This window comes from Acomys russatus, chromosome X, assembly GCF_903995435.1.
Source record: "Acomys russatus chromosome X, mAcoRus1.1, whole genome shotgun sequence".
NCBI classification, from domain to species: Eukaryota; Metazoa; Chordata; class Mammalia; order Rodentia; family Muridae; genus Acomys; species Acomys russatus.
Window position 1 is genome coordinate 89097463 of NC_067169.1, and position 25797 is coordinate 89123259.

General features: G+C 41.9%; 1 protein-coding gene across 1 annotated transcript in view; it reads left to right on the top strand.

Moving 5' to 3' along the window:
* The window catches only part of LOC127185805 (plastin-3-like), a 114954-nt gene extending 91513 nt beyond the window's left edge, over nt 1-23441 (top strand). Inside the window, 16 exon segments of the mRNA XM_051142372.1 lie at nt 4301-4430; nt 5201-5333; nt 6604-6685; nt 7456-7621; nt 8993-9135; nt 10140-10166; nt 10423-10518; nt 12511-12640; nt 12643-12689; nt 12691-12706; nt 13840-13918; nt 15313-15427; nt 15866-15999; nt 18815-18938; nt 19343-19467; nt 22223-23441. Of these exon segments, the coding sequence (XP_050998329.1) occupies nt 4301-4430; nt 5201-5333; nt 6604-6685; nt 7456-7621; nt 8993-9135; nt 10140-10166; nt 10423-10518; nt 12511-12640; nt 12643-12689; nt 12691-12706; nt 13840-13918; nt 15313-15427; nt 15866-15999; nt 18815-18938; nt 19343-19467; nt 22223-22355 (1680 nt within the window). The 3' untranslated portion in view covers nt 22356-23441.
* Nucleotides 23442-25797: the final 2356 nt, after the last annotated feature.

Sequence of the window (25797 nt, forward strand, 5' to 3'; positions counted from 1 at the left end):
TCTCATTATAGATGGCTGTGAGCCACTGTGTGGTTGCTGGAATTGAACTCAGGACCTCTGGAAGAGCAGGTGGCACTCTTAACCACTGAGCCATCTCTCCAGCCCCCGTGTGAGTGTATTTCATCTGCATGTATGTATGTGTATTATGTGCATGTTTGGTGCCTGCAGAGGTTACAAAACAAGCATGATATTTCCTAGAACTGAGGTTATGGATGGTTGTGAGCCAACAAATGAATTCGGGGCACTGAACCCAGATCCTCCAGAAAAAAAGATGGTGCTCTTAACTGCTGAGCCATCTCTCCAGCCACAGAGGATACATACATTTTCCTTTGGAGACAGAGTGGGGGGGGGGGATGAACGTATGGGTTTGTTCTCAGATACCTTTTAAAAAGGATTTGTTTTTATTTTTAATTATATGTGTGCGGGTGTGTCTGTATGTACCTGTGCACATGTGAATACAGGTACCCACAGGGTCCAGAAGAAGGTATCAGACCCCACTTAGAGCTGGACCACCTGGTGTGGGTGCTGGAAATGGAACTTGAGTCCTCTGGAAGAAGAGCAAATGTTTAGGATGGAGAGATGGCTCAGAGGTTAGGAGCACTGTCTGTTCTTCCAGAGGTCCTGAGTTCAATTCCCAGCAACCACACGGTAGCTCACAGCCATCTATAATGAGATCTTCTGTCATGCACACAAAATACTGTATATGTAATAAATAAATAAATATTTTGTTTTTTAAAGAAAAAAAGCAAATGTTTTTAACCAGAGAGCCATCTTTCCAGCCTCTAGCAGAGAGTGCTCTAAAATGTGGAAGGGACAGCATCAAAATAATCCAAGAATTAGGGTTTGCTCCACACTCAGGAACCCATTCCGTTGTAGACACACTTGCATTCATCCATCTTAAAAGCTACTCGTAAAATTACCAATATAGCATAAAATTTCAATGTTTGAGGACATATCTTTAAAAACAGAGAAAGTAGCTGGCATAGTTGGGCAAACCTTTAATCCAGCACCCAGGAGACAGAGGCAAGTGATCTCCGAGTTCCAGGCCAGCCTGGTCTACAGAGTGAATTCCAGAACAGTCAGGGCTATAGAGAAAGTCTGCCTCAAAAAACCATTCCCCTCCCCGCCAAAAAATAAAATTAGAGGAAGCTTGATTTTGTAAAGCTGATTGCACAGTATTCTCGAAAATGAAAGTATGTTTATAGAGCCAAAGAAAGTTGAGATTTTGAGAATGGTGAAGGGCTAATATGCCTGTGATAATAAACGGCAATATCCACTGCAAACAGTAACTTTTTTTGCTGGGCTTGGTGGCACATGCCTCTTGCCCCAGCACTCGGGAGGCAAAGGCAGTCCGAGATAACAAACCAACAACGGAAAAGCCCCTTTCTCTAAATGGACCAATTACAAAAAGGGCCTTGCCTATAGCTTGCTTGGTCTTGCATGGCCTAGATTGTTCCAGTCGGAACTGTTGTCCATTGTGAACGTCAGCTAGAGATGACCTCCTCGAGGAATTAGAGTGAGTTGGCAGCACTAAAGCCATATGTCCTATTCTGTTCAGCAGTTCTTTTGTTAAAGTGCTCCACATGAAGAGAGGCTCTAAAGGCATTTATTTAGAGGAAGTGTTATGTACCTGAGTCGGGGCTGGCAGGGTCAAGCATGTGCCTAGCAAGCCTGTTGGTCTGAATTTGATCCCTCCGAGTATATGTAAATATGGAGGGAAAGAACCAACTCCTCAAAATGGTCCTTTGACCTCCACATGTGTGTCCATACCAAGGGTACATTCAATTTTTTATATAATTTATTTATTTTCTTTACGTATATTGGTGTTGGTCTACATGTGTGTCTGTGTGAGGCTGTCAGCTCTTGGAGTGACAGGCATTTGTGAGCTGCCAAGTGGGTGCTGGGAGCTGAACCCCGGTCTTCTGCAAGAACAGTCTTAACTGCTGAGCCTTCTCTCCAGCCTCACATACAACTTAAAAACAACAATAGCAACAACAACAAAAACAATGTTTAGAAAGTTGCCAAGCTTGTTCCTAGTTGACAGTAATGAATTTCGGCATGCATATTGTAAACAGGAAAACATTTGGGGTGAGGTAAATGGGAGAATTTCAGAAGTATAGAGACAGATTTTGTGGATACTCGTTCATTGATGTTATTAAACCAGGATATGAAACTTACATTCTTCTTTTTTTGTTTCTTTTTTGTTTGTTTGGTTGGTTGGTTTTTTGAGACAGGGTTTCTCTGTGTAGCCTTGGCTATCCTGGACTCACTTTGTAGACCAGGCTGGCCTCAAACTCAAAGTGATCTGCCTGCCTCTGCCTCTCGAGTGCTGAGATTAAAGGCTTGCCCCACCATGTTCAGCTAAAGCTTAGATTCTTATAGGCTGTTTTGTGGAATGAGAATTAAAAGTTAAACTTGTGCAGCTGGAGAGATGGCTCAGTAATTAAGAATACTGTCTTCTCTTCTGGAGGTTGAGGGTTTCAATCCCCAGCACCCACATGGCATCTTACAACTGTCTGTAGCTCCAATTCTAGGAGGTCTGCCACCTTCACAGACATGCAAGCAGGCAAAACACCAACAGGCATAAAGTAAAAATAAAAACTGTTAAATAAAAATTTGTTTTAAAAAAGGAGGTAGCAGCCGGGTGTGGTGGCACACGCATTTAATCCCAGCACTTGGGAGGCAGAGGCAGGCAGATCTGTGAGTTCGAGGCCAGCCTGGTCTATAAAATGAGTCCAGGACAGTCAAGGCTACACAGAGAAAAACCTGTCTCGAAAAACCAAAAAAAAAAAAAAAAAAGAAGAAGAAGAAGAAGAAGTAGCTTGTTCTCCAGGTTCTGTGACTGGAAGAGAAGCTGACCTCAAGTGCCCAAACAGGAGATCACTAAAAAAGCCCCTGGCACTTGTGTGTACAAGGCCAGCACTATGCCACTGATCCATCTTCATAGATCTAATTTCACTTTTTTTTTTTTTTTTTTTTTTTTTTTTTTTTTTTTTTTTTTGGTGTTCCTTTTTGAGACAGGATTTCTCTATGTGCGTGCGGCCTTGGCTGTCCTGGAGCTCAGAGATTTGCCTGCCTGTACCTCCCAAATGCTTCGATTGAAGGCATGCAGCACCACTGCCTGGCCTAATTTCACATCTTTATTTTGTATTTTTAGACAAAATCTAACTGTGTTGCCTAAAGTGGCCACTTGAAATCCTTCTGCTTCGAGCCAGTTCTTCTTTTCTTAGTTAGTGTCTATGCCCTTAACTCCCCATTCCCTTCTCGGGATAAAGTCTTTTGATGTAACCCTGGCTAGCCAGGAACTCCCTATGTAGACCCAGCTGCCCCAAACGTATACAGATCCTCTTGCGTCTGTCTCCTAAGTGTTATGATTACAAGTGCACACCATCACGGCCTGACTTTATTATCTCCAATCTTGCTATTATTTTAGAATTGTTTATTGAATCTGCCACAGTAGAACAGTGGGTTGTGCAGTATGGACAGTATGCCTGCTTAGAACTTACTATTCTTGGTAGTTGTCTATGCCACCAATGTAACTCCTCCTCTTCTTCTGCTTCTTCTGCTTCTTCTTCTTCTTCTTCTTCTTCTTCTTCTTCTTCTTCTTCTTCTTCTTCTTTTTCTTCTTCTTCTTCTTCTTCTTCTTCTTCTTCTTCTTCTTCTTCTTCTGTTTCTTTTTTGGTTTTCAGAGACAGGGTTTCTCTGTGTAGCCTTGGCTGTCCTAGACTCACTTTGTAGAACAGGCTGGCCTCGAACTCACATTCATCCACCTGCCTCTGCTTCCCGAGTGCTGGCATTAAAGGTGTGCACTACCACGCCCGGCTCATACTTTTTTTCCTTACTATTCTGTTACCTTCAATTGAGTGAACTCCTCTTAGCTACCACATAATAGCTTTTTTTTTTCTTTTGGTTGAGTCATAAATATTTATCTGTATGCTAAGAATTGTGGTTAAAGAAGGGGCAGTCTATCAACATCTTCCCTCTACAAAGAAAAGAACAAAGCCGGGCTTCACAGTAAGCCATTAACAGATTTACCCATCATGCCTTTGAACCACATTTTTTTGACTCAAGAGTGGATTCAATGCATGCAGCGCTGAATGTATTTGGTGAGGGTGTGCAATTAATGCTTCCTCTTCTGTAGCAATATTGTAGCATTGCAAAACGCCAAGCCACTTTTCTTCTTACCACTCACCGCCTGTGGAGAGCACTGTAGGTGATGGCGGGACTAATAGGCATTACATGTGCTTGTTCTTGTGCCTGCTTGAAAACTGCGAGTCAATAACACTGTTTTAATCGTTAGATTTTCCAAGAAGTAAAGAGCAGTGATATTGCAAAAACCTTCCGCAAAGCCATCAACAGGAAAGAAGGGATTTGTGCTCTGGGAGGAACCTCAGAGTTGTCCAGTGAAGGAACACAGCATTCCTACTCAGGTAAGAATGGCCTGGCTGTGCTTAGGTTAACGCAGTGCACTGAGCAGGCGTATACTGCGATGCCCTAAAAAGGTTGTTATTCGGTTTGGTGGTGTTTAATTTCTTGAGTTCTTTATATATTTTGGATATTAGACCTTTGTCAGATGTAGGGTTGGTGAAGATTTTTTCCCAGTCTGTAGGCTGTCGCTTTGTTCTCTTGACAGTGTATACAGGGGGAGGAGGTCCCCCTCAGGAACAGTCATAGGGGAGGGGAATAACGGGAAAATGGGGGGGGGGGAGGAATGGGAGGATACAAGGGATGGGATAAACATTGAGATGTAACAAGAATAAATTAATAAAAAAAATAATAATAATTAAAAAAAATAAATAAATAAAAAATAAAAAGCCAAAAAAAAAAAAAGGTTGTTATTCTAATTAAATATACTAAGTAGTCTTGGTGACATAGTTGGGTCCTGGGTCAGATATTTGTGAGAAAGTCATGATAGACTCTGGTAGCTTGTAAGACACATAATACAATCTGGGAAATTCTATTCTTTATTACAGTGGACTTGTGTAATAATATAAGCATAATTTTTAAAATATTTTTTAACTTTCCTAATTTTGTTTTTACTAACTTTGTAAGGGATCCCTAATAGTCACTGTGTTGCTTCTACCTGTCTTCTGCGTGTGACACGTTATCTTTTAACAGGACTATACAGCAACTGTAGGGTTTGGGGCCAGATGATTAACAGAGTATGAACGGATTTCTTGTTTTCTTAATATGATTTTAGAGGAAGAAAAGTATGCTTTCGTTAACTGGATAAACAAAGCTTTGGAAAATGATCCCGATTGCAGACACGTTATACCCATGAACCCCAATACTGATGATCTCTTCAAAGCAGTTGGTGATGGAATTGTGCTCTGGTAAGATGCTGGTTCTGTTTTGTAGCCAGATTTCTAAAGATAACCCTCCACAGAAGAAATGTACTTGGCTATGGGTGCTTGGCTCTTTGATGTCAGAAAAGAAAGAGAGATGACAGTTACCCAGGATTTGTCTTTTTAGTTTAATAGCTAAAGCTGTCAGTAAAAGTCAAAGTCAACCATGGAGCGGGGACCTCTTGGTGAGGTGACTCTCAGCTTCCAATTTCTTCCTTACCACTGAGCAAACCCAGCATTACAACTTTGTCAAACTTGAGGATGCCAGTATCTATTTATTGTGAAGTACTGTGCCTTCCAAAGAGAAAGAGGGGAAAAAAAAAAGAAGAAGAAGCTAGCCTTCAGTTCTCACTCTCTGCTGACCTAATTCTGAAAAAAAAAAAAAAAAAAACGCTTTTGTCATTATGGCTGCCCCAGAGCCAGAGCCAGCAGTATGTTGGCAGAAATGATGTAAGATTATCAAAACTGTCCGTTGGTGCTCCTGTTCTCAGAGGCAGTTTTGCCACAGTTCTCTAAAATATGCTTCATTCTAAGTTCTTGGTTCCTATCCAAGCCTTCCCACTCAGTGGCTGTGTGCATGGTGTCCAGACAGTCAAACACTTCACATTTCAGTTGCCACTGTCATCTTCTTAGTAATATACAGCTTGGGCATCCCTAATGCAAAACTCCAAAATCTGGAACTTTTGTTTTGTTTCTGTTTATATTTTATTAGCATGTCTATTTATATATGATACTATGTTTCACTGTGATCTTTTCATACACATCTGAGTGTGATGTCTGTTATTTATTCATTTATATAGTAGTCTACCCGCATGTGTGCCAGCACGCCAGAAGAGGGCACCAGATCTCATTACAGATGGTTGAGAGCCACCATGTGGTTGCTGGGAATTGAACTCAGGGCCTTTGGAGGAGCAGCCAGTGCTCTTAACCTCTGAGCCATCTCTCCAGCCCTGAAAGATATTTTATAATAAGCTTTAACCCTTATGGGGATTTATAGACTGTTGTTTGACACACGATCTCGTATGCCTCATGTTAGCCTACAACTTGCTATGTAGTCCATGATGGCCTTGAACTCCTGATGCTGTTGCCTCCATGCTCCAGTGCTGGCAACTTCTCCATGTCCCAGTTATGTGGTGCTGGAGATGGAATCCATGGCCTCATACATGCCAGTTAAGCACTCTGCTGCAAGAAGATAAGCCACATCTCCAAACTTGGTAGACTCTTTAAAAGTAAATCAGGCTTTCTTTGCGTGTTTCAGCAAAATGATCAACCTGTCAGTTCCGGATACGATTGATGAGAGAGCAATCAACAAGAAGAAACTTACACCATTCATCATTCAGGTGTGATGTGTTCTCTACGCCCTCTTCCATGACACTGTGCTTTTACATAGAAGCCATAGCCTCTGCATTCTGAAAGCTGGACTTTAATTTTCAGGACACCTCTGAGTGTAGAAGGGTCACTGATATTTTATGCAATTAGCTGGAACTCAGAAAAGCTTCGGGAGCCTCCTGGAAGTTCACACTGGCACTGACGTGCCAGTGCTTATTGAACTCAAAGGCCTGTGTACATTCCTTTAATTACCTATTGTGTTAAGATATTGCCAGTTAAGCAAAATTATTGAAGCCGCTGTGCTTGAGGAGTGGGACATTTTTGCTTTCCAGTGAGTGAGCAGTAGATTAGCATACCAGAGTCCCTCAGGCAGATGAGATCCTTGAGGTGTACCGATTGCTCCTTTCTAAAACCTGGATATATGCAGTATGCTGTGGGACTTGAATTTAGTCAATTTTAGAAAAATGACACCATTCACATGGATTATATTTGCTTTGGTTACTTGACTTTTTACTTTAGAATCAGCAGGATTCAAAAGCAACCAAATAAAAATAAAAGATCCACTTCCTGTAGAATTCTGCAAATGAGTACGAATGAGGCTGAAATTTGTTGTCGCTTTGCTTTTGAATGCTGAGGTCTGTGATTTGTTTTCTGTGAATGTGGGTGGATGAAATTGATACCTCGTATTAATTTCTTCACTTAGTTACTATTCTCAGTGAAAGCAGAAGTGAACTGGGTGTGGAAGAAAGATCCAGAAGTGTATAATTTGGCTGTCTTGCAGGAAAACTTGAACTTGGCACTAAACTCGGCTTCTGCCATTGGGTGTCATGTTGTGAACATTGGTGCCGAAGATTTGCGGGCCGGGAAACCTCATCTGGTTTTGGGACTGCTGTGGCAAATTATTAAGATTGGCTTGTTTGCTGACATTGAATTAAGCAGGAATGAAGGTAACAGAACACGCTTGTGCTTTTGAAAGGCATGTACTGGTGATATTTTCTTTCCTTTTATGAAGGTTGTCGTGCTTGCGCTTAACGGAGGGGAGCAGATAACTATAACAAACACAGAGCTACTCAGAAAAATGACCCCCACACTTCTGTTCTTTAGCCTTAGCTAACTTTTACATGACAGTTCCCATTAGATTTTACTATAAAGACACAAAAACATAGAGAAGCTAACACTGGGTGCCTGACTTATCCACCTTAGTTGTATGGGTGTTGGTGTGAGTGTGGGTGTGTGTGCATGTGTGCACGGGTGCATGGACACATGTTTATCCATGTGATCATGTGGATGAGTACATGAGTGTTTATAAGTGCATGTGACTTTGTGTGTAGAGGCTAGAGATCAATGCTGTGTACCTTCCTGAAGCACTGTCTACCTTAATATTTGAGACAGGATCTTTGACTGAACCCCACTCTTATGACTTTGGCAATACCGGTTGGTCAGTGAGACCCAGGGATCCTTCTGTCTCCACCTCCCCAACACTGGGATCACAGATGCACAGTGCTAGGGATCGAAGCCCTGGTCTTCCTACTTACATAACAAGCAATTTACCAACTAGTTCCTCTTTCCAGCCCCAGACTTACTTTTTGGAGGGGCAGGGTGTTGAGACAGGGTTTCGCTTTGTAGCCTTGGCTGTCTTGGACTTCCTTTGTTGATCAGGCTGTCCTCAAACTCACAGAGATCCACCTGGCTCTGCCTCCCCATGCTGGGGTTAAAGGCGTGCGCCACCATGCCTGGCTTCCAGGCTTACTTTTAAAACGATTTCTATCGCTGAATCTGGAGCTCGCCAATTTGGTTAGATTGCTGGTGAGCAAGCCCCAGAGATAATAGCATACTCCAACCCCCATGCCCTCTTCTGCTTCTGCAACTCAAAGAGTTCAGATTTGTGCCACCATACCCAGCTTATTCGCCTGGGTGCTAGCAACTGAACATTTGGTTCCACAGAAAGCCCTTTAGTGACTGTGCCATCTCCTCAGCATAGAGTCTGAGATTCTGGAAACTGGAAATAGGTTGTAGTTACCTTACATCTCTGTTATCAAAAGACTGAGTGAAGCAAGGTACAATGCTGTAATTACACGCCTATAATCCTAGAATTTGGATGGTTGAGGCTGGGTGGTCATGAGATTGGGGCCAGAGTGGGCTTCTTTCAGAGTGAGAGAGACAGACAGACAGACAGAGAGACAGACAGAGACAGAGACACAGAGGGAGACACAGAGAGACACAGAAACAGACAGAGAGAGAGACAGAGAGCATGCAAGGAAGCACTCGGTATGAACACTATCACATCACTTATTGACTGGAGCATCTATGTCTACAAGCACTGGCAGCTTTGCTTCGAGATGGGGAGACTCTGGAGGAGCTTATGAAATTGTCCCCAGAGGAGCTTCTGCTGAGATGGGCCAACTTTCATCTTGAAAACTCAGGCTGGCAAAAGATCAACAACTTCAGTGCTGACATCAAGGTAACAGGACAAAGAACCAGAACATTTGGAGAGATCTAATGGCTCGGGAGATTTTATTCCACCTTAACAGAGAAAAGGAAATTAGAGGATATCACCAAGCCTTCTTGCCTCTCCTGTTTTGAGACAAGGTTTTGCTATGTAGTCCAGGCTATACTAGACATCACTGTTGTAGACAAGGCTAGCCTCAAACTTAGTGTGATTCCGTTTCTACCTCTTGAGCACTGGCATACAGAACCATGCCAACGTAGCTGGATGGTTTTTTTTCCTTTTTTATTTTATTTAATTTATTGTTGTTCTTGTGAGCTTTTTTTTTTTTTTTTTTTTTTTTTTTTTTTTTTTTTTTTTAAGCAGGGTCTCCTGTGCCCCAAGCTGGCCTCAACTCTGCTATGTAGTTGAGGATGAAGTAAGTTGGCATAGTCCGTTTTGTGGGGTGTTCAGGAGTAAATGTAGGGTTTCCTACACATCCCAGGCTAGCACTGTGGTAACTGAGCCCCTTTTGGTTTTTTCAGATATGATTTGACTTTGCGGCCCAGCTTGGCCTTCAGCTCGCAGTGTCAGCCAGGCTGCCCTCAAATCCGCACTCTTCCTGCCTCTGCCTAAAGAATGCATACAGGCATGTGCCAAAGTGCCTAGTCAGTGGGAATCTTTTTTTTTTTTAAATGAAGCCTGCTTTGAATATTTTTGAAAAGCAAAGAATTCTTGTATTTGTTGATCATGTGAGGCCTTAACCTCAGGCTCCAGCACCATGGGAGAAGGGGAGAAATGAGCTCATTATGTGGATTCCTATCCTAAATGGCTAAATGTCATTTTACCAACTATATGTGTTTCTCTCTCAAGACTTTCTGTCATTTCAACTTCTAATTAAAAAATATCATTAACATGGCAGATGATGTTTCAGTAGGTTGATATTTATTGTGTTTTATGTGCTATAATGTATTTGTTTTCTCTTTCCCTATGCTCCCTGGATTTCTGCTCTTCTCTTTCATGCTTGGTTTTCTACCAAGCTTATTGACTTCAGTAATTCAGTGAAGGTACAGAAACACTTACTAGCTTTATTGTGCTGATGGCATCAGTTAATTGGAAAGTCATAACCAAATCAAGTTCAAGAGACACATTAAAATAAGTCAGGTGGACTTGTCTTGGGAAAGATCGCTCCAAAAAAGGAGGCAGAGAAGAATGCTATATAGTTTTACAAAAGCTGATCTAAATGTCCTTTCAACATGGGACAGTGAGATGCAGTTACTCTTTATGAATGTGATCACACTGGTATTCTCAACTCTTTTGCAGGATTCCAAAGCCTATTTCCATCTGCTCAATCAAATTGCACCCAAAGGACAGAAGGAAGGTGAAGCACGGATAGATATTAACATGTCAGGTTTCAATGTAAGTATAGGTGTCCTTTCAAGTTGTACAGTCTTGCACAGCATTGTTCTCTGTCTCTTCTGCTCTTTGGTTTTGTTGAGAAAGTCTTGCTATGTACCCTAGGACTGCTATGTAGAGGAGGCTGGTATCACACTCATAGAGATCCCCTGCCTCTGTCTTCTGTTGTGCTGGGATTAAAGGCGTTGTGCTGCCACACCCAATTATCTTGTATAATTCTACCCAAATCTCCTATGTAACTTCATGTAGTGGTGTTGACATTTTTTTAAAAAGATTTACTTATTAATTACTTATGTAGTGTTCTGCCTGCATGTACACCTGAAGGCCAGCAGCGGGCACCAGATACCATTCTAGATGGTTGCTTTGAATTGAACTCAGAACCTTCTGGAAGAGCAGTCAGTATTCTTAACCTGTGAGCCATCTCTCCAGCCACGGTTGTTGATTGTTTTTAGTGTTTTTTTTTTTTAAGGATGTTGTACACATTGACTTAGGAGAGAAAGTTATCCTTCCTGACTTATTTTGATAATTTGTGAGTTCCATAATTATGGTGGTCACCGGATGAGTGGCGTAAAACAAAGCAAGTATGGAGAAATTAGCACACTGGCTCTTTACCACAACCCATGGCGAAAAAGCCGGTGTGCTTATTTCTCCATGCTTGCTTTGCTATGCATTAAGGGGGACTATCTGGGATACCTTGTTGACTCTCAAATAAATTAAAGTCATGCTCAGAGCAAGTCAAGATATGAACCAGCAAATCCTCCCTACTTGATTTTTTTCAACTACATCCCTTTGTGTCTTCCCCAAACATCCATCCAGGATTCTCCCAATTGGCTGTAGAATTCGGTCTATTGGCTTAGCATCTAAATTCCTACACAATGTTACCCATTTCTTTAACGCTGCTCCACAAACTTCTTTCCACCTTCATGTAACTGTTTTAGGCATTTCCAAATATCACACACACACACACACACACACACACACACACACACGCCCCTTTTTTGTTTGTTTCTTTTTGTTTTTTTTTTTTAAAGATTTATTTATAATTATGTATACAGTGTTCTGTCTGCGTGTACCCCTGCAGGCCAGAAGAGGGCATCAGATCTCATTATAGATGGTTATGAGCCCACCATGTGGTTGCTGGGAATTGAAACTCAGGACCTTTGAAGAGCAGGCGGTGCTCTTAACCACTGAGCCATCTCTCCAGCCCCTTCTTTTTGTTTTTGAGACAGCGTTTCTTTGTGTATCAGCCTTGGCTATCCTGGACTCACACTGTAGATCAGGCTGGCTTTGAACTCACAGTGATTCACCTGCCTCTGCCTCCTGAATGCAGCTGGGGAATGTACCGCCATCCCCGCCACCACCACCCAGCCCAAACATCTCTTTTAACTCCAAGTTCATGCTTGCATGTTTTTTCAGATGTTTCTTTTAGTGGGGGAAAAAAAACAAATAGGTGTCTGGAGAGATGGTTCAGTTGTTAAGAGTGTTCGCTTGGCTGCTCTTGCAGAGACTAGCATGCACTCCCAAGAGCCCACTCCAAGTAGCTCACAAAATGTATAACTCCAGATCAAGGGATCGAAATGTCCTCTCTTCTCAGGCGTAGATGGTAGAAGAGTTTTAGGTTTTGTTTTTTGTTCTTAAAGAAACGATTTTTTGAAATTTTTTTGTAAACTGTCCACACCTAAAGTTAAATCTTCAAAGGACTATGGCTGAAAAGATGAGCAACAGCTTTTTTCCCTCTGCATCTTGCCTTGAGAGATAATCTCAATGGAGTGCTTATTCAGCCTGTAACCATGTGTTCTGGCGCTATCGCTTGTGGAATTCAAAGGTACTACATATCCCGTGCCTCATCTTTTTGTAATAAAAAAAATTTTTTTAAAGTACCATGTCTTAGCTGAAAGAACCTACGATCCCTTACCCAGACTGATTGTAGGGGCAGTTTATATATACATATATTTTAGTATGGCCTTTAAAAGATGTCTTCATTTACTCCAACAGGAAACAGATGATTTGAAGAGAGCCGAGAGTATGCTTCAACAAGCAGATAAATTAGGCTGCAGACAGTTTGTTACCCCGGCTGATGTTGTCAGTGGAAACCCCAAATTGAACTTGGCCTTTGTAGCTAACCTCTTAATAAGTACCCAGCACTAACAAAGCCTGAAAACCAAGACATTGACTTGGACTCTACTGGAAGGTAAGAAAGTTCTCTAATTGTAATGAGCAGTCCCCAGCATAAAACAGAGGTCACCACAGTGCTGTGCTCCAACCCAGTGAGCTGCTTTCTCCATCTGTCTCTTGCAAGTATCTGCTAAAGCAGATGCAGTGCTAAGTGAGACCGGGAAACCACTGCATGGAGTTGGTGATGGGAACAAATTTGCAAATAAAATAATCTAGTTGGGGAATGTGGCTTGGTGCTAGGGCTCTTGCCTAGAACGGCCAGCATTCCAAAAGAAAATAAAAAATTCTGAGTCACCTACCTACCGTGAGACCAGTTAGTAAACAAATGTTTTGCTTCAATGTATAGTGCTATATCTTTTTTCTTTCTTTTTTTTTTTTTTTTTTTTTTTTTTTTTTTTTTTGGAAGGTAGGTCTTCTTGAGAATTTTTAAGCCTATTTCTTTCTTTTGAGAAAAGTCTCATGTTTTGTTTGAAGTTTTCGTTTTTTCTTTCTTTCTTTTTTTTTTTTTTTTTTTTTTTTTACCTTAGTCATCTGTATTAACAGAGCACATCAAGTGTCTCGGGTGGGCCTCCAACTTACTACATAGTAAAGAATGATCGTCCTTCCTTCAAGTGCTGGGATTGCAGGCACCACTGGCAGTTGTGAGGATGCTAGGGGTTGCACTCGGCATGTCCTGCACTCTGGGATGCAGTCTACAAACTGAGCGTCACTCCCCAGAGCCTTGGAGGTGCTTGTGAGACAATGTCTCACCTTGTAAGCTGTAGGTAGCATGAAACAAACTGTGTAGCCCAAGGCTCGCCTCACACCCCTTGTGATGCTCTTTCTTCGGCCTCACAAGGGCGGCAAGCATAGAGATGAGCCACCATGTCTATTATCTTTTTGGTTGGGAGCCTAGCCTTTAACACCCGAGCCATCTCTCCAGCCCAGAGTCACCGTGTCTAACAAGATCACAGAAAGATACAAATCCATGCTGAATTTAATCTTTAAGTTTCCATGATCGCATTTCCTCTATCCATAGTTAGAGTGACATAGTAGCATGTGGTAATTATTAGCTCAGAATAAAGCACATAAAGGAAATGAACATATGCAATGGTGGTCTATGTCTCAGCCATGTCATGAACGAATGCATTTTTTGGATTTTTTTAATAGGTGAAACTCGTGAGGAAAGAACCTTTCGTAACTGGATGAACTCACTTGGTGTTAACCCCCATGTAAACCATCTCTATGCGTAAGCTCCCCTATTGCTACTATGGCTAGCATGAATAGACGTGGCATAACTAATGGCGGCTCTCGACTTTTTCTGCATGCTTCTTCGTAGCGAATATTCATATTACAAAGCATTAGCGGTTTCTTTTGTTTTGTTTTGTTTTGTTTGTTGTTTTTCGAGAAAGAGCTTCTCTGTATAGCCTTGGCTGTCCTGGAGTCACTTTGTAGACCAGGCTGGCCTCAAACTCACAGGGATCCGTCTGCCTCTGCCTCCGGAGTGCTGGGATAAAAGGCGTGCGCCACCACGCCGGGCTAACTTTAGTGACTTCAATTATCATTTTCCACAAAAGCCCAAATTCTTTCTTTGTCGGGGTTTTAGCTATAAATGATAGAATATGGAAATGACTTGATGGGACTTTAGGGAACAGGGACTTTAAGTTTCTTAAACAGTCCAGGAATGCTTGTAGCAGACCACCCATGGTTTCCTATGGCCTTTGGCTTCCCAGATGGCTTCTTTGCTGACATGTAATAGTTGTATCCTATATCCCCATCTTTATTAGTTTTGTACCACCTGCCATTCGCTACATACTAACTTCAGTATTAGTTTGATTCATTATACTTACATATATTCAAAATCATACCTGTTTATCCACATAGTTGTTTATGTCTTTTGGAGTCCTATATAGGGCCTTTGGTTTTCACCATGGATTCCCAACCTTTATAACAGTTTTTGCTTAAATAAGCGAATATCTTTACATCATCATCGTCGTCATCATCACCATTTTTGTTTTTCAAGACAGAATCTTACTGTATAGCCCTGGTTGTCCTGGAACTCACTCTATAGAGCAGGCTGGCCTTGAACTCAGAGAGATCTGCTTGCCTCAACCTCCCGAGTGCTGGGATTAAAGGCGTGTGCCACCACTGCCAGGACCTTTTTTTTTTTTTTTTTTTTTGGTTTTTCAAGACAGGGTTTCTCTGTGTAGCCTTGGCCATCCTGAACTCACTTTGTAGACCAGGCTGGCCTCGAACTCACAGCGATCCGCCTGCCTCTGCCTCCCGAGTGCTGGGATTAAAGGCGTGCGCCACCACGCCCGGCTTATTATTTTTTTAAAGATAGAACAGGAACTCACTGTGTTGCCCTGGCTGGCCTGTAACTGACCTGTCACGCACAGAGATCACCCTGCCTTTCCCTCCCAAGCATGGGATTAAAGGTGTGCACTACTTTCTTGTTTGTTTGCTTGCTTGCTTTTTGTTTTTGTTTTTTGTTTTTGTGTTTAGTGACCTGAATGGTCTTCGCTCTGCTTTCAGCACAGACTGATTTAGAAACATATGAGTTGTGGGTGTTGGGACTTTGTATATCTTTTTTCATTTGTGTCCCTCCATGATCACTAATGAAGTTATGTTTCAAATTGTTAGTGACCTGCAGGATGCCCTGGTAATCTTACAGTTATATGAGCGAATTAAAGTTCCTGTGGACTGGAGTAAGGTTAACAAGCCTCCATACCCAAAGCTGGGGGCCAACATGAAAAAGGTAGGGAATCCTGACCCCTCTTGATTTCTGTCTTTTGCTTTAAAACCTCTAGACCTGGGTTGGAGAAATAGCTCTGCAGTTAAGAGAACTGGCTGCTTTTCCAGAGGATCAAGGTTCAATTCCCAGCACTCTCATGGCAGCTCATGCCTGTCTGTAACCGTAGTTCCAGAGAATCTGACACCTTCACACAAATATACATGCAGGCAAAAGACAACTGCACTTAAAATAAAAATAAAAATAAAAAAATAACCCCTAAACTCTAAGTTGCTTCTGGAGGACAGAAAGTAGATCTTGGTTTTGAGCAAATTCCTACCATTGTACAACACACACACACACACACACACACACACACACACACACACACACACACAGAGGGAGATAATGCAGATTGAACAAACGACTATTTTTAACCATCAATTTGCTTTTGTACACTTGTAGCTAGAAAACTGCAACTATGCTGTGGAATTAGGGAAGCATCCAGCTAAATTCTCCCTGGTTGGCATTGGAGGACAAGACCTGAATGATGGCAACCCAACCTTGACCTTGGCTGTGGTCTGGCAGCTGATGAGAAGGTATTATACCCAGTGTTGGCCATTGAAGCTTCACAGTAATACACATCTATGAATTCACCCTTAGTATATTTTCAGCTCTTTAAATTAATCATTTAGTCCAATGAATATGCTTCCAAGCTCATTGTACTTAGACTCTGAAATGAATTTGCTATGAGTGTATTGATGTTGCCTCTCCACTGGGAGATACCTCCTAGTGAGTGAGGTAGGTGTCGCCAGTCTTCCACAGCAGGCTGAAGTGGAAACTTAAGTTTGATACAGTGTCACTGAATATGGTTGGCAGATGGTCAACTAAAATTGTCAGCTGGGTGGCTGTAGCCCAGGCCTCCAGGATGTACTTAGCCTGCATGGAGACTATCACCAGACCCCCAACATAAATAAGGAAAAGTTGTCAGATGCCAGAATGGTACCTCATATTTGAAATCTCAGCAACTAGGAGTCTGAGGAGGGGAAATGGCTAGTTTGTGGCCGGCTTGGGCTACATAGTAAGTTCTAGGACATCCTGAACTATGAAGTGGGACCTTTCCTCAAAGGAACAAAGCAAGGATGTTATCAGAAGAAATATGAACCTCTATATGTATCCATTTGGAAATGAAGATCACGGCCAGCAGGGTGGCTCAGTGGTTAAAAGTGTGCCCACCCGAGTTCTGTTCCAGGACCTCATGTGGTGAAGGAACAGAGCCATCTCCTGCAACTTGTTCTCTGGTTTCCCCAGGTGTACCATGCCACATATGTGTCTACATACCCCAAAATAACCATGATTTCTATACATTTTTAAGAAACTGAAGAGTCCTTTATCTTGATATATTTTTAATCATTCTCTAAGAATTTCATACAATGAACTCTAATAATATCCAATCCCACTTCTAGGCCCTTCCAACGCCTGCTGTAATTCCCCCACTTCCCCTTCCCACTTTAATGCCTTTTGTTATAACCCACTGGGTCTGGTTACTGCTACCCATATCTATACACTGGGTACCATCATCCTTTTGGTGCATGGGAACCTACTAGAAGCCATACCCCATGATAAAACTGACTCTATCACCCAGTGGCATCAACTGCCAACATTAGCAGTGAGGCCCTATGGGTCCATTCTCCATACAGTGCTGGGATGTTTGTGTCATGTGTGCTTGTGTGGGTCTTGTTTAGGCAACCAAACCCACTGTGAATTTGTGAATGCAACAGCCCTGTCATGTCCAGATGCTGTTTCTCCGCACTCCTTTCTGAGCTCTGGCCCCCTACACTCTTCCCACCCCGGAAAAACGAACATCTCTTAATAATAACACAAAAAGCGTTAATTATGTGTAGGTACCAGCCAAAGCACAGGGTACTAGAGCAGTACAAAATGTACTTGAACATATAAACTGTGTGTGTGTGTGTGTGTGTGTGTGTGTGTGTGTGTGTGTGTGTGCACGCACATGCCACAGTTCACAGGTAAACAGGCTGGCTGACATGCTGGATTCTCCTATCTCCAATCTTACTCTAAGAATGCCAGGACTGTAGATACATATGAACCAAAACCAGCGTTTTATGTGGGTTTGGGGGGTTGAACTCGTGTATCAGGGCTGAAATTCGAGTGTTTTTACCCAGGGAGCCATCTCTATAGACAATATATTACTTTTCAGAGTTTGTGTGTGTCTTGCTTAGGATTTCAATGGCTGTGACGAAACACAACGACAAAAAAGCAAGTTGGGGAGGAAAGGGTTTATTCAGCTTACATGTACACATGGCTGTTCATCACCAAATGAATTCAGGGCAGGAACTCCAACAAGGCAGAATCCTGGAGGCAGGAGTGGATGCAGAGGCCATGGACAGGTGCTGCTTACTAGTTTGCTCCTCATGGCTTGCTCAGCCTGCTTTCTTAGCAAACACAGGACCACCAGCCTGGAGATGGCACTACCCGCAATGGGCTGGGTCCTCCTAGATCATTCACTAATTAAGGAAACGCCTTACAGCTGGATCTCATGGCAACATTTTCTCAATTAAGGTTTCCTCCATTCGGATCACTCTAAGATGGGTGTCAAGTTGACAGCAGATGGGGCGGGGTGGATCGGGGAGAGAAGAAGAAAGAGAAGAGGACCAGACACTGAGCTCAGGTGTCTTGCTCAGGAACACCATCTACCTCCATTGGAATCTCTTTATTCCCCTGGGGTAGAGATAGAGCTTTTCATAAGCAATTGGGCTTAGCTATTTGGCTAGGTTGGTTGGATGGGCAGTGAGCCAGAGGACTCTGATATCTCCACCTACCCAGCACTAGAATTACAAATGCATTCCAGCACGCCCAGCATTCTTTTCATATAGGTGCTTAGGATTGAAGTCAGCCCTTCATGCTTGTCTTTGTGACATAAGGACTTTACTAATTGAGCTATTTACCCAGCTCCCCCTTGATCTACCCATACATATATACACATATGCTTACATATGTACATATACTCACATATATATACATATATACACATACATACATACATGCACATACACAAATAATAGCTCTTTGCATGAATTACTTTTTATTGTGTGTGTGTGTATACTAATTTTGTGTCAGTATCTAATTTCTATGCCTATGTATAAAGTGTATGTGTGTGAGTGAATATGAGATGGGAGTCAGAGTATAACTTTCGGGAATCACTTTTTACTATGCACTCTCTGGGAATCAAATTCAGTTTGCCAGGCACATGAATCCAGCTGTTCTACCCACTGAGCTATCTTGCTGGCCCCCATGAAACCTTTGTAATAAATATGTGCATGAGGCATTTTTCTTATGTTTGCATGTTTCTCCAGAGATGAAGTTGTGACTTTATTCTGCTAATTTTCTTAGATATACCCTTAATGTTCTGGAAGATCTTGGAGAGGGTCAGAAAGCGAATGATGACATCATTGTAAACTGGGTGAACCAAACATTGAGTGGAGCTGGAAAGTCAACTTCCATTCAGAGTTTTAAGGTCGGTCTACTGATTACTATGCATTATGTTTGCTAGGTAATGTCAGTTCTTTTAAGGACAACCTTGAGTTTCTTTGTAAGAGTTATTGTTAAGGGACTAGAGAGATGGCTCACAGGTTAAGACCACTGCCAGCTCTTCCAAAGGTCCTGAGTTCAATTCCCAGCAACCACATAGTAGTTCACAGCCATCTATAATGTGATCTGGTGCCCTCTTCTGGCCTGTAGATTTATACACAGGCAGAGCAGTGTATACACAATAAATAAATCTTTTTTTTTTTTTTTAAGAGTTATTGTTGAGCTAATGGCAAAATGTTCCTCTTCTTAGCCAGGGATTTATAAAGAAGCATGTTCAATGTCAATTTGTAAATACTGAAATTCTTAGGTTTGTTCCTTTTTGTATAATAGGACAAGACGATCAGCTCCAGTTTGGCAGTTGTGGATTTAATTGATGCCATCCAGCCAGGCTGCATTAACTATGACCTTGTTAAGAGCGGGAACCTAACAGAAGATGACAAGCACAATAATGCCAAGTAAGGGCAAGCACGAGTGTGATGTCACACAAAGAACACTGGTGTTCCAGCCAGGCGCACCCACTCTAGTTCAACTTCTCCCACCTGATAGTGCTAACATCTGGGGCATTGTTTGTTTGTGCATTTGTTTGGATTTGTTTGCTGTTTTGCTTTGATTTTTGAGACACGGTTTCTCTGTGTAGCCTTGGTTGTCCTGGACTCATTTTGTAGACCAGGCTGGCCTGGAACTCACAACAATCTACCTCTGCCTCCCAAGTGGAGGAATTAAAGGGGTGCACCATCACCACCTGGTGACCTCTCTCTTTGTCTGTCTGTCTGTCTGTCTGTCTGTCTGTCTGTCTCTCTCTCTCTCTCTCTCTCTCTCTCTCTCTCTCTCTCTCTCGGCTTTAACATTACTTTTAATGACTTTATTGAGATCCAGCCCACACACATACATCTCACTCATTTAAGTATACAATCTCATGCTCTTGACCATGTTTACAGTGGTATGTGACCATCACCCCAATCAACCTTAGAAGCCAGTTATCAGATAAAATAAAAACTTGTGGAGTATCAGAAATCACTGCCCACTCCTTCTGCACACTCAGCAAACCCACCTTCTCGCTCTGTGTTTGCCCGTCCTTAACTCTATTTTATCTTGCTACTGTTGAACATCAATTATACACCCCTTTCGCCAACATCTCTCCCTTGTAACCCTCTGCATAACTGCCCAAGCCTCTGTCCTTCTGTGGGAATAGCTTTGCAAAAGATGAAACACTATGCAGCCTCCAGTAACAGATGAACTGCTATCATTTGCAACAGCATGGGTGAAGATGGAGATGACGTTTAGTTTCAGACACAAACAGAGAAACACGCCATGATCTTATTTCTTTGAGGGGAAACCTTTGTGTTTGTTGGTTTGGTGTTTTGAGACAAGGTTTCTCTATGTACCCTGGCTGTCCTGGAACCCGCTGTGTAGACCAGGCTAGCCTTAAACTCAGAGATCCACCTGCCTCTGCCTCCTGAGTGCTGGGATTAAAAAGGTATGTACCAGGAACATCATTTTTAACCTATATGGTTATTTTATGTATGGAGGTGTTTTGCCTGCAGGTAAATCTGTTCATAGCTTGTGTGCCTGGTGCTTGAATAAGCCAGAAGAATATGTTAGATCCCCTGAAACTGGAGGTACAGATTGCTGTGTCCTACCATGTAGGTACTTGGAATTAAATGTGGGTCCTCTGAAAGAACAGCCTCTGAGCCATATCTCCAGTTCAGGAGGAAAAAAAATTTTTTTTTCGAGACAGGGTTTCTCTATGTTATCTTGGCTGTCCTGGACTCGCTTTGTAGAACAGGCTGGCCTCGAACTTACAGCGATATGCCTGCCTCTGCCTCCCAAGTGCTGGGATTAAAGGCGTGTGCCACCACGCCCAGCTGAGGAAAATATTTTAAACCAAAAATTTATCTCAAAAAAAGATAATTTTTACCTTTGAAGGTTCAGAGGTTTACAAATGTTTTAATAATCTGTTATGTTATTACACACTATATAGAGAATTTTATAATTGTGCAGTCAACCTGACTAAACACACATACAGACACACACACACACACACACACACACACACACACACATAAATTTCTTTTTTCAGGGAGGTTTATTTGTTTGTTTGTTTGTTTTCCAGAAAGGGTCTCTCTGTATAGCCTTGGCTGTCCTGGACTCACTGTGTAGACCAGGCTGGTGTCAAAATCACAGAGACTTGCCTGTTTCTGCCTCCTGAGTGCTGGGATTACAGGTGTTTGCTGCCACCACCATCAACTGGCCCACAATTTCATTTTTATATGAAGTCAGTGCTTCCAGCTTTCACTTCCATTTCACATTTGGAAGGAATGAGTAAATAAAATCCAAAATCATAGATTGTAAACATTTAAGTAAACTTGAGGCTGGAGAAATGAGGGTTTAGCTGTTAAGAGGACTTGTTGCTCCTCCAGAGGACCTGGGTTCAGTCTCCAGAACCCACATGATGACTCCCAGCCATCTGTAACGCCACTTCCAAGTGAGCTAATGCCTTCTTTCTTTTAGTCATCAGGAACAGAAGTGGTGCACATACATACATGCAGGCAAAGCACTCATACACATAAAATAAAACAAATCTCATGCTTTGAATTAGTATAGCTTAAACAATCCAAGAGAAAAATAAAAGAAAAAATAACAAAAAATACAAATACAAAAAAAAAAAACAAAAAAAGAAATGTGAAATTATTTATATATACTTTCGGTTTTCAGAGACAAAGTTTCACTGTATAGTTCTGGCTGCTTTAATACTTACAAAAGGAATTCTTTTTCCTCTGCTTCTGCCTCCAGAGTAGGAGAATAATAGGATTAAAGCATGTGCCACCATGCCTGGCTTTCTGATTTGTACATTTAATTTAGAAAATTTGCATTCCAGCCACCAGATTATATGAGAGGAAATCGATGTCTTAAGTGTTGTCCTTGGGGCTGGAGAGATTGATTGCTCAGTGGTCAAGAGCATTGGCTGTTCTTTCAGAGGACGTAGGCTCAGGTCCCAACACCCACAGGGCATCTCACAACTGTCCATAACTCCAGTTTCAGGGGATCCAACACCATCACCCAGACAAAACACCAAAGGGCATAAAATAAAAATGAATGAATCCTTTTTTTTTTTTTTTAAGTGCAAAGATACTGTTGACAAACAAAAAACTCCTCTTGATTTTTGTTGTTGTTGTTTTTAATCTTCATTTTTGTTTCCTCAAAAACTAGGTATGCAGTGTCAATGGCTAGAAGAATTGGAGCCAGAGTATATGCTCTCCCCGAAGACCTTGTGGAAGTAAAACCAAAGATGGTCATGACCGTGTTTGCGTGTTTGATGGGCAGGGGGATGAAAAGAGTGTAAAATAACCAATCTGAATCAAACCGACCTTACTCGCAGGTGCATGATCAGCAAGTCAGCTATTCCCAGGTGAAGTGCTCATGGCTTAAGGAATTCTTGGTCATTTAAAGGACTTTTACTTTTGATTAACAAGACTAGCTCATCATGACAGCCTTCCGGGAAAGAGTTTTAGTAACAAGCGCCTCCTCTTTCCCCGTAGAGGTGGTTCTGTTCAGCACATCTGAAGTTGCTCACAGCCAACCTTTTGCTCTCTCCTCCTAGAATGCTGCCCTTGACATTTCCCATTGCTATGTATTATCTGTGTATCTTTGCCCTCTTGGGATGTCCATCTCTGGAGACTTGCTTAGATGGGTAGATGGCTCACTATTCTGCTCTCCAAGTTCTATCAGTTCTTACTGAAGAACTGTGGCCGGATACTCTGTGGAGATGAGTGTCCTTTGCTTACTTTGTAGTGCTGAAAATCTGCTGAAGTAACTGGCTGTGTAGAATGGACTAGAAGCTTTCCTCGTTCTTTTATTCTTAAAATCAGTATCTTTTTACAGTATTCTTTCTACATGATTATTTTTTGTACATTTAAGAATATTTTGATTACATTCAACAAGTCTGCTGATTTGCTACTTTTTAAAAGGAGTCTTCAAGTAAGTAAAAAAAAATGCATAAACTATGTATGTAGGAAAGTGGACCCAAGGGTTGTATTTCCCCTCACACCGAGGCTCAAATGAAATGAAATATTTTGTTTTCAGTAAATCAGTCTGATACATACGTCTTTGTTTTGAAATCTTTATCACACAACTCTCTTTTGATCTAAAATGCTGTTGAATATGATACTTTTGAGGAGAGAATGAGACCAGAATTTAAATGGGATTTGATAAGCAAAGTATGCTAAGGAGACAATAGATTTTTAAATTTTACACCTATAACAAGGAGATGCGGCCATGAAGAAGGGAAAGTATGTATGTCAGACTTGATATCCTCTTGCTTTGTCGAGCTCTTTGATATAGTTCTCAAGATCATTATGTTAATCTAACTCTGAAAAATGATGTAATCTGGTAGCAACATAGTAGTCCAAATAAAGACATTTGCATAATAATTATCTTCTCATCTATTATATTTGTTCTGTTTTAAAGATGTGGGTCGTGTGTGTGTGTGTGTGTGTGTGTGTGTGTGTGTGTGTGTGTGTCCATGTCTGCCATGTGTGGGGATACCTATGGGCAACAGAGAAAGCATTGGTTCCCCTGGATATCTGCTTGATGAAGATGCTGGGATTCACACTTGAAAAGGACAGCAACAAGTGAGGGGATAACAAAAAAGATTTAATCTGAATAAATGACTTAAAGAAAAATTTTAAAGAAGAAAAGGACAGCCAACACTCTTAATGATGGAGCCATCTCTCCAGCTCATTGTTTTTGTTTTTGAGCTGGGGCTCCCTGTGTAGCTCAGGATGGCCTTGAACATGAGTCTTTTCACCTCTGTTGTTTTTAACAAAACCTCAGACTTTCATTTTTACTGATAAAGCCTTGGGAACCAGATACTGCCAGCTCAGAGAGGCAAAGAAAACACCCAGCTGATCTTACTCCTCAGCGGATGTCACAAAAGGCATCTCCCCCTGACCCCATCTAAAAACACCCTCAAACTGAATGTCCCTCCCTTCTACTTCCTGTGTGTCTCTCTAGCCATCTTCCTGACTTCCTCTTACTCTCTATGGTTTTTCCTTCTATTCGCTCCCTGTCAGCTGGTTGCTTACTCCACCTTTTGATCTATGATTGATTTCACTTAATTCAAGCAGAAAGCACCTGTAGTAAAGGTATGTGCTAGGGCTGAACCACACCACTACTGGACACAGGTTTTCCCAATAAACAACACAATCTTGGGGTTCACAATGTGATCAGATATCCTGTAGTACGCTTCAGCATCCCTAGTGCCCATTTTGCAAGTATGCTCCCCCATGGCTGCCCTGAGTCTCCTCTTGGTGCTTCTGCACCATAGTGATATACCAGGGTAGGCCTGCATTTTCTCTTTTTTCTGTTAGATCTTGCCAAATAAGTTGTATTAGCCTTTAGCTTTGAGGGATGAATGAGAGGTGTGGGACTAAGGAGAGTACAAATAAAATTTAAGCCTAATGGCTTCCTCTAATTTGCCAGATTTCCTTCGCTGACGGTAGGAAAGAACATAACATTCAAAAGATGCTCAGTTCAAGGCCAGGAGTAGTGGCGCACACCTTTAATCCCAGCACTCGGGGAGGCAGAGGCAGGTCAATCGCTGTGAGTTCGAGGCCACCCTGATCTACAAAGTGGGTCCAGGACAGTGGAAGCTGCACCGAGAAACCCTGTGTTCAAAAAACAAAACAAAAGATGCTAGGTTCAATCCCCACTACCCTAAAATAATATTTTATCCACTGCCTCCTTTTTCTCTTTCTCTTTGGCATTAATCTTTTCAGTGTTCTCTAATGTACAAACCCTGAAATGGGAGAATCTGACTGGCCAGGGGTAAGAAATGAGTAAGGCAGGCTTTCTTAAGCACTTTACAGTTGTCACTGGGGCTGGACAACTGAAAGGTGGTGAGATGGCCATCCTGACACTGTAGAAGCATCATGTACCCTCGGTCTATTGGATGCCAAAGCCATGCTCATGGTTGTATCCATCAAAAATATCTCCAGCCATAGCCTGTTATATCCTGGGATACAAAATGAACCTTAGCTCTGAAGGACGAAGGGTTAGGCTGCCTTTTTTAGGTTTGTATGATTACTAACATTCCTTTTAGAATCAAGTAACATGACAATATTACAAAATAGTTTGATATACATGTTCACACATACCTATTGTCGCACTACTTGGGAGACTGAGACAGAAGAAGGATGACATTTGTAAGACGGCCTCAGCAACATAGTGAAATCATGTCTCAGAAAGAACTTAGTTTCTGCAACTATCTAAAAGTTTGAAAAGGCCCAGACATGCTGGTCAAAGCTTTACCATAGAGTTCCACCCTCAGCCCTCACTTTTAGTGGTTTACAGTCAAACTTATAATGTTCAGACAAACACATAATGCCATGCATCCAATACTGTCACGTCGGACAGAAAGGTTCACTGTTCTAAAAACCCTCTGTGCTCTGTGCATTGCCTCCCACTCTTGCCTCACAGCTGGTTTTGCGTTGTCTAACCTTTCAGACTTAGAGTCTTACAGATTTTGGCAGTCTCCAGAGTAGAGTCTTCTACCTGGTTGGATGGACTTGTAGAGAAAAACAATAAAGTTTTTAGTTTGGGGATTTTTTTTTCCTCTTGTTTTTTTTCGTTTTGTTGCTTCAGGGTCACACTAATGGACACAGTAGACATGTGCTAAGCATACAGAAAACCGAGAGGGTGGTACCCCAAACAAAAAGGCCACAGACTCAAATTATCATGGCTAAACTAAGTAGGCACGCTCCTACTACACCACCTCCATCGTGTAC